Raw genomic sequence first — 14,611 nt, forward strand, 5'->3', positions numbered from 1 at the left:
CGCCGCTGACAGACGGACACTTCGAATCGGGTAATCGATCAGAAAATGGACTATCCAGCTCTGATGCTTTTGTACAAGGAGATTACAGAATGCGTTGCGTGGATAGTTAATTTTTGATAAGTTTTCTGGTAAAAGTACAATGGGCTTGGACGACGAGAAGCATAAGTGCAGCTTTTGCTACTTCGAGAAATACGTGTTCTATGTTTCGAAATCACATGGATCCGTACGGTGGAAAGTAAGTTCCAATCGACTTTTTGAGGCTTAAATATTGGAGTTTGTGAGCGAATTGTTCACTAAATATGCATTAGTTTTACTTGACATTATTAATATCTCAATTTTTTTCAAAAATTGCAGTTATGCGCCTTGCCCGGCCTCCAAGCTCTTCAATTTGCGTACAGCAGTTTGGTAGCGTTGAGGTGTAATTACGACAAAATCTATGACCTAGTTACAAAAAAAAAAAGAAACAGAAAAAAAAAAAAACACTTGGATTTCATAAATTGGATTTCACAAATTATATTTTTAACGTTTCGATATATTCAAATCGGCCTCTACTGAAACACGCCAACTTTATACATTATTCCGTTGAGCCTCGAGGCCCGCAGGAATGCTCACATTCTAGCGCTCATCAGATAATTGACATTCCGGCTTGAGCATCCACCGATCCATTCGTTGAAGGTTTCGATTTGCAAACTAGCCCACCGACGGGCCGAGAGCGAAAGCTGTGGGTCGATTGTCGAACGACCCGAATCGATAAATTTCATTCCTAAGATAGGGATTTATCGATAAAGATCGATTCGATAATCGACCCGGAGCTGACCCGTTCGACGGCGGCTCCGAATCCAATTAGCGACAGCGATATGTCACGAGCCGCCCGCACTCCCATTTAAAGAAACGACCCGCTCCATCACTCTTCTAAACCAAGCCAAAACCACGTATCTCCGGTGTAAAACGCTGCAGATATACGCGGTTGCTGCATAGCGCTCGGATACAAACCCCCATCACTCTTTTCGACTAAGCCAAAACCACGTATCTCCGGTGTAAAACACTGCAGATATACGCGGTTGCTGCATAGCGCTCGGATACAAACCCCCATCACTCTTTTTGACTAAGCCAAAACCACGTATCTCTAGTGTAAAACACTGCAGATATACGTGGTTCCTGCACAGCGCCCGGATACAAACCCCCACCACTCTTTCAGATTAAGCAAAAACCACGTATCTCCGGTGTTTAACACTACAGATGTACGCGGTTGCTGCACAGCGCTCGGATACAAACCCCCAATCTCAGTGGGTCGATCAAAAATCAATGCACACGCGCTCCACCCCCGGCTCAGAGGGAAAAAACGAGAACAATGGCCGGCTGGAAACCACCTATTGTTGATCCCCGGGGAAGGGGGCGAGGTGGATGAGGGGGGCAGGGGGGCGGTAATGGAAAAAGCACCTTTGACGACACGAGAGGGAAGCGCGAGTACAGTCGTCGTGACGTGGATGTTCGTCGAGGATAAAAAAGGCTCCTTTCAGACTAATGGGTTGGTGGTCGGTTGTACATAAGGACGGCTTGGGGATTGGATTGGAAAGGTCTGGTTGCACCATCGAAAAGGGTTGAATAGGGGTGCGTATTCATCGTCGTTTCTTAAACACATCCTCGTCTCCCGGACGAAAGGACGTAACTCTATTCCGAGGTTGCAATATGGACCAAGCAATTTACTTTTTTACGAGGATGTATCCATGCAATTCTCTTCGAAAGCTTTTTTCTGATTTTCGGACGAGGCGGTCAGAAAAAAAAACTGGTAAAATTTTCGATCAGAAATGCATAAAATTCTCTCGGTAAAGATGCAAGTTGTGCGGGAAATTCGGCAACACTGAAATATAGGAACGTTCTTTGAGCGAGAAACGACGACATGTTGGCTATAATTCTTGACTGAGCTCATTCCCTGAGTTTCCCTGATTTCCAGGAGCTTATTTTCTAATGAAAAACTGAAGTAACTCTCATCGCCCTGAGATTTTTTTGGATGAAACTATAAAACTTTTCGGGATTTCAGGTAAATTCATCGAATTCTTTCATCTTTTAGTCGATTCTTCGGCGCACATTTAAAGTATTTACGCCAACAGCGATCCTGAAATCTAGATTATCAGGTCGACGAAAGCTCCTTATCATGATAATTTGAAGACTTATAAATGGACGTATTTCTACCAAACAGACCTATGTGGAGGTGAGAAATATGGGGTGTGTTCTTTAGTTCTGTGGCCGTAAGAGTGAATGAGAATCATAAAGCGCCAGTGACGTCAGCGGCAATGATCGAGCGCAGGCGCGAGGGGGTAATCGTCGTCGGGACGCTTTAACTCATGAGCCCTGTCTACAACGCTCTCTTGCCATGCCCGCGGCTCATGAATCTCGCATTCAGTTGGCACATAGGTCTGTTTGATAGAATGTAAAATCCCGCTTCTCCAATTCTTCAAAAGGAATCACGCCCACTTTTACATTGCTTCTTATGCAGCTTCAACGAGCACACCCCATATTTCTCACCTCCACATACGTCTATTTGGTAGAAATACGTCCAAATGAAACCTCTTCTTCGATGGAAACATGATGGGAATTTGTGCATTTCTGAAAAACTGTCCGGCGATTATAGGTCCCATGGGAAGACATCAGACGCATTTCGTCATTTTAAAACCAAACCTTCAAAGCTAAACAGCATGAGCATTGTGCAAAAAATCCCAATTTATTTGAACGACAGGGTGTTTTGAAAGCGGGTACCCACCTTGAATATCTTTTGAATGAATCCGGAAATGAAAAAACGCCGAAACGCGCGTTAACTATTTGAGATGACCAAAAAATGAAAGTTCGCGGGAAGGGAGTCCCTTCAAAAATACTGAACACGCGGTCCAGCGTTTATCGATACTCGAGGTTGTTAGAGAGATATTCACGGTGGGTATATTTTAGAAAAAAGTATAAAAGTAGTACAAAAGCTAAAAATGGGGATAACCGCTGAAGTGCCCGCAACCATCCGAACCTCTTTTCCGGTATCGCATAGCACTTAATGTAAAGTAGGTATTACGACTGCTTCTCTCACGTGAAGCGTCAATAAGCAATACGCTTAGGTTCTTATCTGGTCTAATGGGTTGTAGCGAGGATGTTTGCTCGGGTACGATCTGAGCATTGGAGGGACGGATGAGGGCGTAATTGCACATGCTTCCTCTACAAATACGAGTAAGTGCTTAGGGCGAAGTGAACCCTGAATCATGGTCTATCGATTTCCCAACTTGAAGCTACGGTAAAGAATCGAGTACGAGGATACACCATGATGATCGATCCTTTCCATGGGATTAAATGAAAATAAATCGATTAATGGCGGAGCACGACTTACCTTCTACGGTTAATTTGCTACCGGCGCAGGTAATTTTCAGCTCCATCCTCCCCCGCCGCTCGGTATGATCACAACCACAGAGATTAGGCACGCTCTCCTCGCACCGTTTATGCACATTCATATCACAGGCTGTTCACAAAAACAAAGAAAACCAATTAGAAGGTCGCATGATTATCGTTCAATGATTAATTCAAACATGCAACTTTGTGTGGACATAGAGACGAGGTATACTGCCGTGCTAAGGAAAAACGCCGTATGAGCCTCCAGGCGTTGCCAAATTTCCTATGGCAAATCACTAATTTTCAGGATTTTTTTTTTAAAATGGTTCTGCCAATTTCTCAGATAATTTTGTTTTGTAATTTGATCTAAAGTGTCTGAAAATGTCAAGATAAAATATTCATAACTTTCCTAAAAAATAATCATTTAATTGAAGGGGGTTTGGCAACTCTTGAATGTTCATACGGCGTTTTTCCTTGGCACGGCAGTATTCCACACGCCCTGGTCAGAGACGGATTCCGCATGTTGTTGGCAACGGTTAGAATGGTAGAATACCTATACTGCCGTGCTAAGGAAGAACGCTGTATAAACATCTGAGAGTTGTCAAATTTCCCTTGATAAAATGTGTGATTTTGACGGCATTCGTGCAAATTTTTCTGTGAAATTATCAGTTATTTTAGATTACATTTCGAACAAAATTATCCGAAAATTTTGAAGGATTATATTCACAATTTTTCTAGTAAATTCGGTTCTTATCGACGGAAACTTGGCAACGTCTGAGAACTCATACGACGTTCTTCCTTAGAAAACAGTGTTGCCAACTTCTTGGATCCACCTATGGCCCTAGTGGTTAGGAAGTGGAGATTCCATTGATTTCGACAGACTTGTTCGCTAAAGGCACCAAAGTGCAAGGGTCATAGATGGGCGTTATGGATGTATTAGGGACAAATGCCGAAACCTGAACGCATCACATGGGCTGATCGCGATGTGCCCGGGCAGATTCCGAAGTGTCTACAAAATTTTGAACTAATCCTGAAATGAACGGTGACTCCGGGAACTGCCGAGGCAGATCGCAATGAGTTTAAATCATGTGGGCGAATCTTGCAACAAGCACTATTTTTGCGGCTCTTATACCCGGACAGATCACATTATAAACATAAACTGCAGGAGAATAGAAGAGGCAGAAATGACAACTTCCACACGGAGAAAAAAAACTCGGGCGTAGGATCTGATCTGTTCGGCACAATGTTTTTCCGGTCAGAGACCTGATGTATCGGTTACTCGAACGGAGCTCGTCAGAGCAGGCTTCTGAGGTCCGCAATGAACCTCGGGTCACGGAGCCGAGTGACCACAGGAGCCAAATTTGATCGAAACTTCAGATGAAAGAACCGAATATTTAGGATTGTTGACCTGAAAACTTCAGCAGTTTTTCCTGCCGAAAAACTTCAGATGCTGTAGCTTAACTTCGGATGGACTCTCTGAGATGTTCAGCAGAGACGACCGAAAACTTAAGTAGCTACTAAACAAGATGGCTACGAATTAATTTAGGCCACATTCCACATTACGAGTTTTTCTAGCTATCGCAGAAAAGAAAAAGCAAAAGTTTTTAAGTATCCCGCTAAATTTTTAAATATTCCGCGCTTGGCGTCGTTGAATTGTGTTACGGTGTTTATCGGTGTTTCGGTGTTGTGTTTGTGACAATAATGGCGGTTCAGTTCTGTTACCTATCAGTCAACAGTTCTCAATTACTGTCCAATTCAGAAGTATTCAGAGAATCATGCCGCTGCCGCAGTCTTCGCCTTCGCTGAAGAAAATCTTGGTGGAGTGGGGCTTAAGCGAGGATTCCGCAAGGTTTATTTCAGGTACATACACAAAACACTTTTTATTATTTTGCGCTATCACATGCAGCTCATGCCTGCCGGCCTGCAACAGGTTGTATCACGCCGGGTTTGTATTGGTACCTCACTTTGACGGCCGACAATGGTTTTGGTGTGTTATTTTTGTGGAGTATTACTATAATTTGTTTGCTGTAAGATACTAAAATCAACAGTATATAGTTGCAGAGTATTTGGTGAAATGTTAGTTACCTAGGAGGCCTTGAATTTGTATTCAAATTTTGATCTAATGGACCACTACATAGACAAGGTATGCATTTAAGCATTTTGATACATGTCTCTTAACCAGAATTTCACGAAGAACACGATTCTTGCAATGGATATTACTGAAATCAACTCCTCATTAAGATATTAACTTATATTTTACATTGGTTACGGGAAATGTGGATTCCCCGGGCACAAGAAACGCAATACTCTATATGAGTCTAATCGTGCATTGCATCGGCTTTGGCAGGCTTCTTTATGAAGCAGTATTGTTTCTCCACCCTGAGTTGTCTAGACTGTGAACAACAAGCAAAAATGGAGATAAAGCGCCAAGATTGAGATTGTAATATTTTCATACTACAGAGAGACTTTCACTGCAATGTTTAGTGCGTGATTTAACTCACATAGACCATTGCATTTTCATCAGGAGGAGGTTTGAATTCTCGTGTCCAGAAACATTAAACATCTTGGTTAGGATCGGTTACTTTCAGTAATTTGCGCTAATCATGTTTTATGTGAAATTTTGGTTAAGAGACATGTATCAGAAAGCTTGACTCTGTACCTTGTCTAGTGGTCCATTTGTGAGGGAAAATTGCACAAGTATGCTCGCAGGACAAGCTGTACCTGCTCAACTTGTTTTTAATTATTAATTGACTGAATATTGTCTGATGAATCTTCTGTAAGGAACACCAAATGAGGCAACCTTTTGCTTTACCTGGCATGAAATGTTGCTTAAACACAACTGAGTTCAATGGGTTATGACATTCTGGAAGTAAATTAAATCACACCATTAAATTGTATCCATGTCTTAAAATTTGACATAGAATTTGATCCCTGGAACTCAAGATCTTAATAAAACATCACCAACCGATCATTAATTAAGCCATTATTGGATTCAGTGTTCCTACACTGAGAAAAAGTTTCCAGGTACCTAATGATTCCTATATGAGAATTCTCATTGAGTCAACTGAAATAGCTCTCCCAAGTGAAAGGGCGTCTCATTGAAATACCTAAGAGACACTTCGTTTGAAACAGAGGGATTTCCTGCTGACTCAACAAGAATTCTTGTCCAGGAATTACCTATTAATTGGAATTTCTATGGGCCCAATAGAAAATTTATCTTCTGTTCTCAAGTAAATAGTCTTTACTAGAAGAACTCATTAAACCTGAGGTGTTACCTTCCTAAGAGTCAAGAGTGTCTTTCTGTACAGTGACTAAAGCAAGTGAAGCAGATCAATTTCAGGTGAGAAGGAGCGTGTAAATGAGTTCATGAGATAAATTTGCACTTTTTGTAAGTTCTATAAATCAACTGACCATCTACAAAAGTCTGAACCTCATCTACAGCCAGAATTTGATAAGTATGGGTCCTTTTTCGCACCATGTTTGAACATTAGCTGTCAAAATTGGAGGAAATGGCACATTTTAGTATCATGAATCAATAGTTAGAATATGGAAGGTTACTTATTGTGTCACTTAAGCGGAACCTTGTTGACAGCAGTCAAATATTTTTTACCTCTAACAATTTATAAATGACCATAATGAGAGAGAATCCTAAGGAGATTAGTTGAGGAGCTGAAACCACTGAATTGCTGCTCCCAATCAGTTGGCACACATTATTCTGATCAAAAACCATTTTTGAAGCTCACCATATTCTAAGAAAATAGTGCTTGATAAATATTCGATGAGGAAAAGGAGGTAATTTTTTAAATTGTTTTTGTGCATTATATTCTAATTTGAAGATGCTAAATATCTACTTTGCATGTGTTTCTAGAAAGTGGCTATGTACTCGAAGATTTACTCCTATCAGAGCCAGAAGATCTGGGACCAATAACAGACCTCCTAAGTCACCCTGAAACACTTAGATTGAAACGAGGGATCCTCAAAGCCCGGAAGGAAACAGCGGAAAGTCAAATTACGGAAATTTATGAAGTTCCTGCAGAGGTTTGTTAATTTCCTTTTTTATCTTTCTCTCCTCAATGTAACTTGATGATGAAAATAGTTTTATTATGATCGCACTTGAGTCGCAGGAAATTTGTTTGCCTTGCGCAAATGTGGAGTTCAATCAAGGAAATATCCTTGAATGAGACTTCATAAACACCAAACCAACTGAAAACCCCCTGAAAATCTGAAAACAGAGGGAAGTAGCTCTTATGAGCACAATTATCCCTCAGAGAGATTCCCTGTTTGGTGCACCAATTGCAGCTATTAACTATCTACGCAAACTGAATGCGGTAGACGCAAGAGTCGTAAGACGGTAAGTTGGAATTTTTAGCTAACGTGCGTACAAATCAGCGTAAAGCTGAAAATCTCTTTGGTGCATTGGTGCACCAAACAGCGTATCTCTTCGAGAGAAAATTGTGCTCATATGAGCTTCTTCACTCTGTATTGAGATTTTCAGCTTTATGCTGATTTTAACACACGTTAACTAAAAATTCCAACTTACCATCTTTCGATTCGTTCGTCTACCGCATTCAGTTTTTGTAGATAGTTAATAGCTGCAATTAATAGTTAAATTTTTGAGAAATGGAAGCTTCCGCTGCTTGAAATGAAGATCTCTGTCTCCCTGTACTTTTTACCTCGCAACTGTTCTGCCGTGCCAAGGAAGATCGCTGTATGAAAATTCGAGAGTTGCCTAATTTCCGCCGATAATATTTTTATTTTTGAGGAACTTAATGAATATTTTTACTTGAAATTTTCAGCAACTTTTGATGAAATTGCGAACAAAATTATCTAAAAAGTTGAGAGGAAAGTATTTATAAGTTTACCAGGAAATTCGGTAATGCTTGAAGGTTCATATGGTGTTCTTTCATAGCACGGCAATATTCTTCAATTGATTTCCTCATTTTCAATTAAAAAATTTGACGTTTAAGTTGGGTCTTAGAAATGGATCAAAATTGTAAAAAAAAAAAAAAGATAATACCGACTTTATTGCTTCTGCTGCTTTGAAACAACTGCAGTAAATATTGATTGAAAAGCACTACATCATGTTTGTAAAACTGTGGGTCCGGGAGGTAAGGTTCTAAAACCTAGCTGTGTCATCGGAAAAAAAATTAAACTGATATTACTAGGTGACAACACTGTACTAAAAGTATGATTGAAACACATGAAAATCAGTATTTTGTCTCTTGGCCGATTCATCGTTAATTTACTAGGCCAAGATAGTCTCTAAGTGGCCCCTTAAAAAATGATATCAAATTTGATAATATTCAGACATGAAGCATATTACATACCATGAGTAACATGAATTATTATCACCCAACTGAAAAACATTGCCCTGTTAAATTTGTGTTATCTGATGGTAATTATTTTTAATTTCAGGTCGATTCACTGTTAATCGATGCTGTCCCAGTCATTGATGTCTCCGTGCCGCCCTCAAAAAAACCCAGAACTGACCCTCCTGTGACCAATGATACGACTCAGCAAGTTGAAAGCAGTTCAACAAACAGTTCACAGTTTAATCCTCTAATTCCTCCACAAAATTTTCTTAATCATTCAAATGGTTTAATCAATCCATCAGTTCAAATTGTACAATTAAAACCCAAAAAGGTCATAATTTCTTCTCATGAAGTCCTTCTACAGGCCCTGCAAGAGGATAATAAGGGGACAACTATTTTACATCTTTATAAAATCAATAAAAAATTAGGAGAAGTTGAGCAAGGAATCTTGGCCAACTTCATAATTAATACTGAATTAAGTCAGGAGAACAAATTCATTAAAGCTGCTCGTTTTAAAGAATTATCATTATTCATTAAAAGGATCTTCCCGTCAGAGGATGAAGTCACTTGGTACAGCCCGTACAAGCCCCTGAAAAATGGGCACGGCATTCCAGCTAGAGGAAGACTTTTGAATGCATATTACACTGCAAGAAAAGCTCTAATTCGGTGCGGAGTTACGCCAAGTCAGAGGGAAAAATTCAAAAAAACACCAGGTAAGTTTTTTCCTCTTATTTGTAAAATAGTGAACATTTAAAAACTACTAATATTATCTTTTTTTATTTTCTTCCCTTTTTTTCCTTTTTTCTAGAAATAGGTCATAATGGCGAGTCAAAAGAAAATGATTGTTACCTTCTTCTTTACTTACAGCAGAAGAACTGAAATTTGAAAATTGTTCCACAAAAAATGTACCATGTACCTTTCATTTTCACAATTTTTCAGTTAAATCTCTGTCAGTTTAACAAGCAATTTTGCTTGAACTCCTTTCTTTTAACTCTGCAAAAACCTTAGTTGACTAGATTTGGACCATTTTTTATCTGGTATTTAATGCTAAGTTCTTTAGAATTATCATCCAATCGCTAATTATTTAAAGAATTTTTTTTTTTCTTTTTTAATAGTGCATTACAATGTATGAGTCTCACCATTAACAATTTAGTTTCAGGAACACTAGACACTGGAAAGGAACTGACAAAAGAAGAAAAGGAGGAACTTCTGAAGAAAATTGATTTTATACAGAAGCATTCAAAACCATACAAAACTGTTGAAGCCCACTGGCAGGACACATACGAGTACAGAAATAAGGGAGAGACTCCAATTCATGATTACTACAGCACCTACCCTATTTTATCCACGAAAGATGGTTACAAGTTGGTAAGTATATTTATTTTTCCTCCCCTAAATTTTGCGATGTCGAAGTTGAACTGCAAAGCAAAGCATTGACCGCATCTTTTTGATAGCCATGAAGTGGTACGCTAGTTGAACAACCAAATGGACTGCATTTTGCAATTTGGACCTATAAATTCGGGCCCGGTTTGAAAACAACGTATGTGCCATTAGTTTCCCTATGCACATAAGTGTTTTTTCAGATGAGCCAGAATTTATAGGTCCAAATTGCAAAATGCAGTCCAAATGATAAATGCAACGCCAAAAATAGAGATTGGACCTCACGACCGTTTCATAATCCCTCTTAATTAAGTGAAAAATATTTTTCCTTTGAACACTATTTCATATACTTCTTTTTATAAGCCATTTTAGCGGAGCAGTCTAATTTTTGGAAATCATGAAGACTTTTTGTACAAGCATATGTGGCGTATGAAATTGCTAAGAGCCAAGGAAACAAAAGAATATTATAAATATTCAGCAGGCATGCAGCTAAACTCAGTATTGCCTGCCTAAACAAATGTATTAAAAATTGGGGTTGCAGCAATTTTTTAAGCAACATGGTAAGTTTTGAGCCCCTTATATTTAGGTGCATCACACACATGGAATTTAAAAATGTAGAAGCATCAGGCTCGTAGCCAGCATTCTGTGGGGGAGGGGGGAGGGCTTCAGCCCCCCTCCATCCTTCCCCCTTGCTGCGTGCTTGAGGAGCACTGTCTACAATGTTTCTGTTTCCTTTTTCTCTTTATGCAGATGATTTCATTATTTCCCTCCTTATTTAATCCCTGAAGGGTTGTGGGAGGACCGGGTACTGTGGCGGTTAGCCGTTGCAGAGCCCCAAAGAGCACTGTAAAAGCGACTGTATGTATGTACACCTAGAGAATGACTCAAACGTTTGCTATATCTATTTGAGATGCAGTTTCATTTTTCCTCATGCCTTCACAATAATTATTATACTGTGTTTCAGTTGGTGAAAGATTTCCTGGTTAGATATCCCGGTTTTGAGCACAAATTTGTAACAAATTGGACTACTTTCGTCAGGGAATTTTCTGAGTTCGTAAACGCCAACCCAACCTCCTATGAGGCTATAATTGCTTCATTCAATATTGACCTGTCTGTAGAAGGTGAGATTCTTCCTTTGGTAACTCTCTTTATTCCACACCTCTTAAACCTCTCCATGAGACAATTCTTTTTAAAAAGACCCACTTGTGTTGTTCCGGAACTACCTACTATGAGGGAAATCTGAGAAAAGCATAGAGTTTTTCCTCCAACAATCAGGAAAGTCAAGGAAACATCAAGGATATTTTCCTGGAAGAATAGGGCATTTTTTTTCATAACATCAGGGAATATTCCTCCGGTAATCAAAAAATGTTCACAATCATATCCACACTTCTTTGAAATTGTTTACTTTTCAACTAAAATCAAGGAGCTGATGTTACTCCAAAAGTTATAATGAAAAATATGCAAGAATACAGTGGGTTAGTTGCGCTGATCACACAATCCTGTTTTTATGCTTGATCCTTGTAATTTAACTAAAAATAATAAGATCTGTCAAAACAACTTTCTACATTCAATAGTAAGTGATATAGCACGCTTTGAAAAACTCAGTCTATGGTATACACCTCGGTTGTGCACATCATGGCTTCCTCCATCTTGGTTTCGTCATTCAGTGAGACACTTTTTTGCAGTGGTTACTCAGCGTTAAACACGGATGACACCAAGTTGGGAGAAACTATGGTATGCCCTGCCGCCGTAAATGATGTCATAAACCGAGTTTTTCAAAGTGCGATATCAAGGTTAATATTAGTTGCAGAAAGATGCTATTTGGTCAGATTTTATGATTCTTAGCTGATCAACAAGAATCAAGCATCAAAGTTTGATTCTGTGACCAGCAAAACTGAGCCATTGTTCAAAAAATGATTTTCCCCATAAGGCTGAGCAGTGAATTTTAGGCATGTGTCAATTTTCCAGAAAAATACAGCAAGCTCTAGAAATCTGAAGGGGATAGTTTTTTTGCACATCAAAATGGAGAAAATTCCAATCATTAATAATACTACCGCCAAGGTAAAACGCTGTATGAACATTGGAGGGTTGCCAAATTTCTCCTAATGAAATTTTCGATTTTGAGGAAAGTTATGAATATTTCCAGGGAAATATTCAAACAATTAGATCTGATTGCAAATATAATTCTCTGAAAAATTGGAGGAAAAATATTCACCATGTTTCCTGAAAATCAGTAAGTTAGCAAAAGAAAGTTGGCAACGTTTGAAGGCTCATACACTGCTCTTCCTTAGTACGGTGGAATAAGTGTCATTTTTTACCGTGATTTGTCAGTGCTTGCAAAGATTTTGAATTATACCTTTGATTTGGCTTCTTCAGCAGCTTTTCATCCATCATGATATTGCTATGAAAAACACTTATAAATTTCTGCTACAATGTTGTCAAAAGAAAGGGAAAAGAGAAACAAGCTTTTCCAAATTATCCTTGTTCTAAAAATAAAATTATGACTGGTAAATAGTAAGGTCTGAGTAGTAAGTAGTGTGTTTTCAAATGATACAACCTGATTGGTCATGCAGATTTCCTGTGGTTTTCTGGGTTTTTCTCAAATTTAATTTCTACTTTCTTTGTTTTACCTCGAATTTGATTTTACATTAATGACTAGATCTGGCCTTTGAAATTTGTTTTTAACACGTACACAGATGGTCAAGAAAGCTCTATTTAAATCTTTGACTTTTCCCCTTCTTTCAAGAAATTTGATCTGGATGTCCATTGGAGTCTAAACTATTAGTTTACAGTCTTCATTATTGTTGTAAGATGGGCTGATGTCAGTATTTTGCAGTGATGCAAGTAATTTTTCCCACAGCTCATCATCATGAGTTTCACGGCCAACAAAATCGAGTCAATTGTGCGAGTCTTTTTTCCAAAACTTAGGTTCATTTCAATCTATACAATTTGAAGTAAGTACCCTCTGTTAGAAATCCCCAAGCCTAGGTTTTACCTATTTTGGATGTAAAGCCTCTTTTTCCAGATCAGGTCTATTTCAGGTTACATTTAATCTTTAGCTTAAAAAATTCCTTCCACTGCTAATTATCAATCCTTTTTTTCCCCATCTAGACGAAGATCTGGCAACAGTAAACGTGGCTCGCCTGTTATGTCTAATTTTGGATAAAGCTGTTGGACAACTAACCAAGAAAGATGTTGTAGAAAGTTTTCTCTGCGTGGTGAAGAATGTGCAAGATGTTATATTAAAAGTTGAGGAGCGAAAGCAAAAATTCCTGAAGCTTAACCGCACTGTCCAACCGTACCCAATAATTGTTGTTGATGACGAGCAGCAGATTACAGAGTGTTATGCGTGTGTTAATAATATTCTTTACAAGTTATCAAGTCCTATGTCTGCTCTCGATGTCTGCTTTAAAATTTATCATGCTCTAGATGCCCGTTACCCTACAGAAGCCAAAGGAGCTTGGCAGTTCATACAGCAAAATATTTATGATATAAAAACTGAATACGATGATAATCTAGCACAGGGAAGAAAACTCCACAAAAGATTGCTGGAGTTTAAGCTGAAAAAACTCGGCTAGATTTCTGATTCTTTGTTAAATTTTTATGGACTGATGCAAACTTACTTTTGATCTCATTCTGTGATTTACAAAAAGTTCCTTATTATTTCGTTTTTGTTTTTTAATTGCAAAGGAGCCTTGTGGTTCGTATAGCAAAATATTTTTAATATTAGAACTGATTATAATGAAAATCTAGCGCAGGGGAGAAAACTTTACAAAAGATTTCTGTACTGTAAGCTTCTAAAGCTCTGCTCAATTTCTTATTTTATGTTGAATTTTTACTGACTGATGACTTAAAGCAAATTTACTTTTGATCTCATTCTTTGACTTACAAAAAATTAATTTTTATTTTGTTCTTGTTTTTTAATTGCAAAGGAGCCTTGCGGTTTGTATGGCAAAATATTTTTAATATTACAACTGATTTCAATGGAAATCTAGCACAGGGGAGAAAACTTTACCAAAGATTTCTGTACTGTAAGCTTCTAAAGCTCTGCTTAATTTCTTATTCTTATTCTTATTCTTAATTTTTACTGACTGATGGCTTTCCGCCAACTTACTTTTGGTCTGATTCTGTAACTTACCAGAAATTCCTTTTGATTTTGTCATTATTTTTGAATTGCAAAGGAGGTCGGCAGTTCGTACAGCAAAATATTTCTAATATTACAACTGATTACGATGAAAATCTAGCGCAGGGGAGAAAACTTGACAAAAGATTTCTGCACTGTAAGCTGCCAAAGCTCTGCTACATGTCTTATTTTATGTTCAATTTTTACTGACTGACGGCTTTCACCCAACTTACTTTGGGTCTTATTCTGTAACTTACCAGAAATTCCTTTTTATTTTGTTTCTTGATCGGTGCGTATTATACTTTAAAGATGCCTAAATGTTTTAAATGTTCGCTAATTATCAATGACTTGTCGTGTTTTCGGGCTCATGCCCGCAGACATAATATTACAAAAAATGATCAGGTTTTTTGTGCAGAAGAGGAATGTGGGA

At 38.5% G+C, this 14,611-nt stretch overlaps 2 protein-coding genes across 5 annotated transcripts in view; one reads left to right on the top strand and one right to left on the bottom strand.

The window, feature by feature from the left end:
* Positions 1-14,611, bottom strand: part of LOC109034870 (Protein C kinase 53E) — a 337,504-nt gene that overhangs the window by 82,665 nt on the left and 240,228 nt on the right. For all 4 annotated transcript variants that reach the window (XM_019048244.2, XM_019048242.2, XM_019048243.2 and 1 more), the window contains exon 5: positions 3,368-3,496. In XM_019048244.2, the coding sequence (XP_018903789.1) occupies positions 3,368-3,496 (129 nt within the window). The remainder of the gene's footprint in view (positions 1-3,367; positions 3,497-14,611) is intronic.
* On the top strand, positions 4,568-14,273 carry LOC109033109 (uncharacterized). The gene is made up of 6 exons (XM_019045550.2): positions 4,568-5,226; positions 7,235-7,404; positions 8,782-9,391; positions 9,832-10,046; positions 11,023-11,179; positions 13,170-14,273. Exons 1-6 carry the CDS (start codon positions 5,142-5,144, stop codon positions 13,634-13,636), a joined length of 1,704 nt encoding a protein of 567 aa, XP_018901095.2. The 5' UTR covers positions 4,568-5,141; the 3' UTR covers positions 13,637-14,273.

This window comes from Bemisia tabaci, chromosome 5 (assembly GCF_918797505.1).
Source record: "Bemisia tabaci chromosome 5, PGI_BMITA_v3".
Classification (NCBI taxonomy): Eukaryota; Metazoa; Arthropoda; class Insecta; order Hemiptera; family Aleyrodidae; genus Bemisia; species Bemisia tabaci.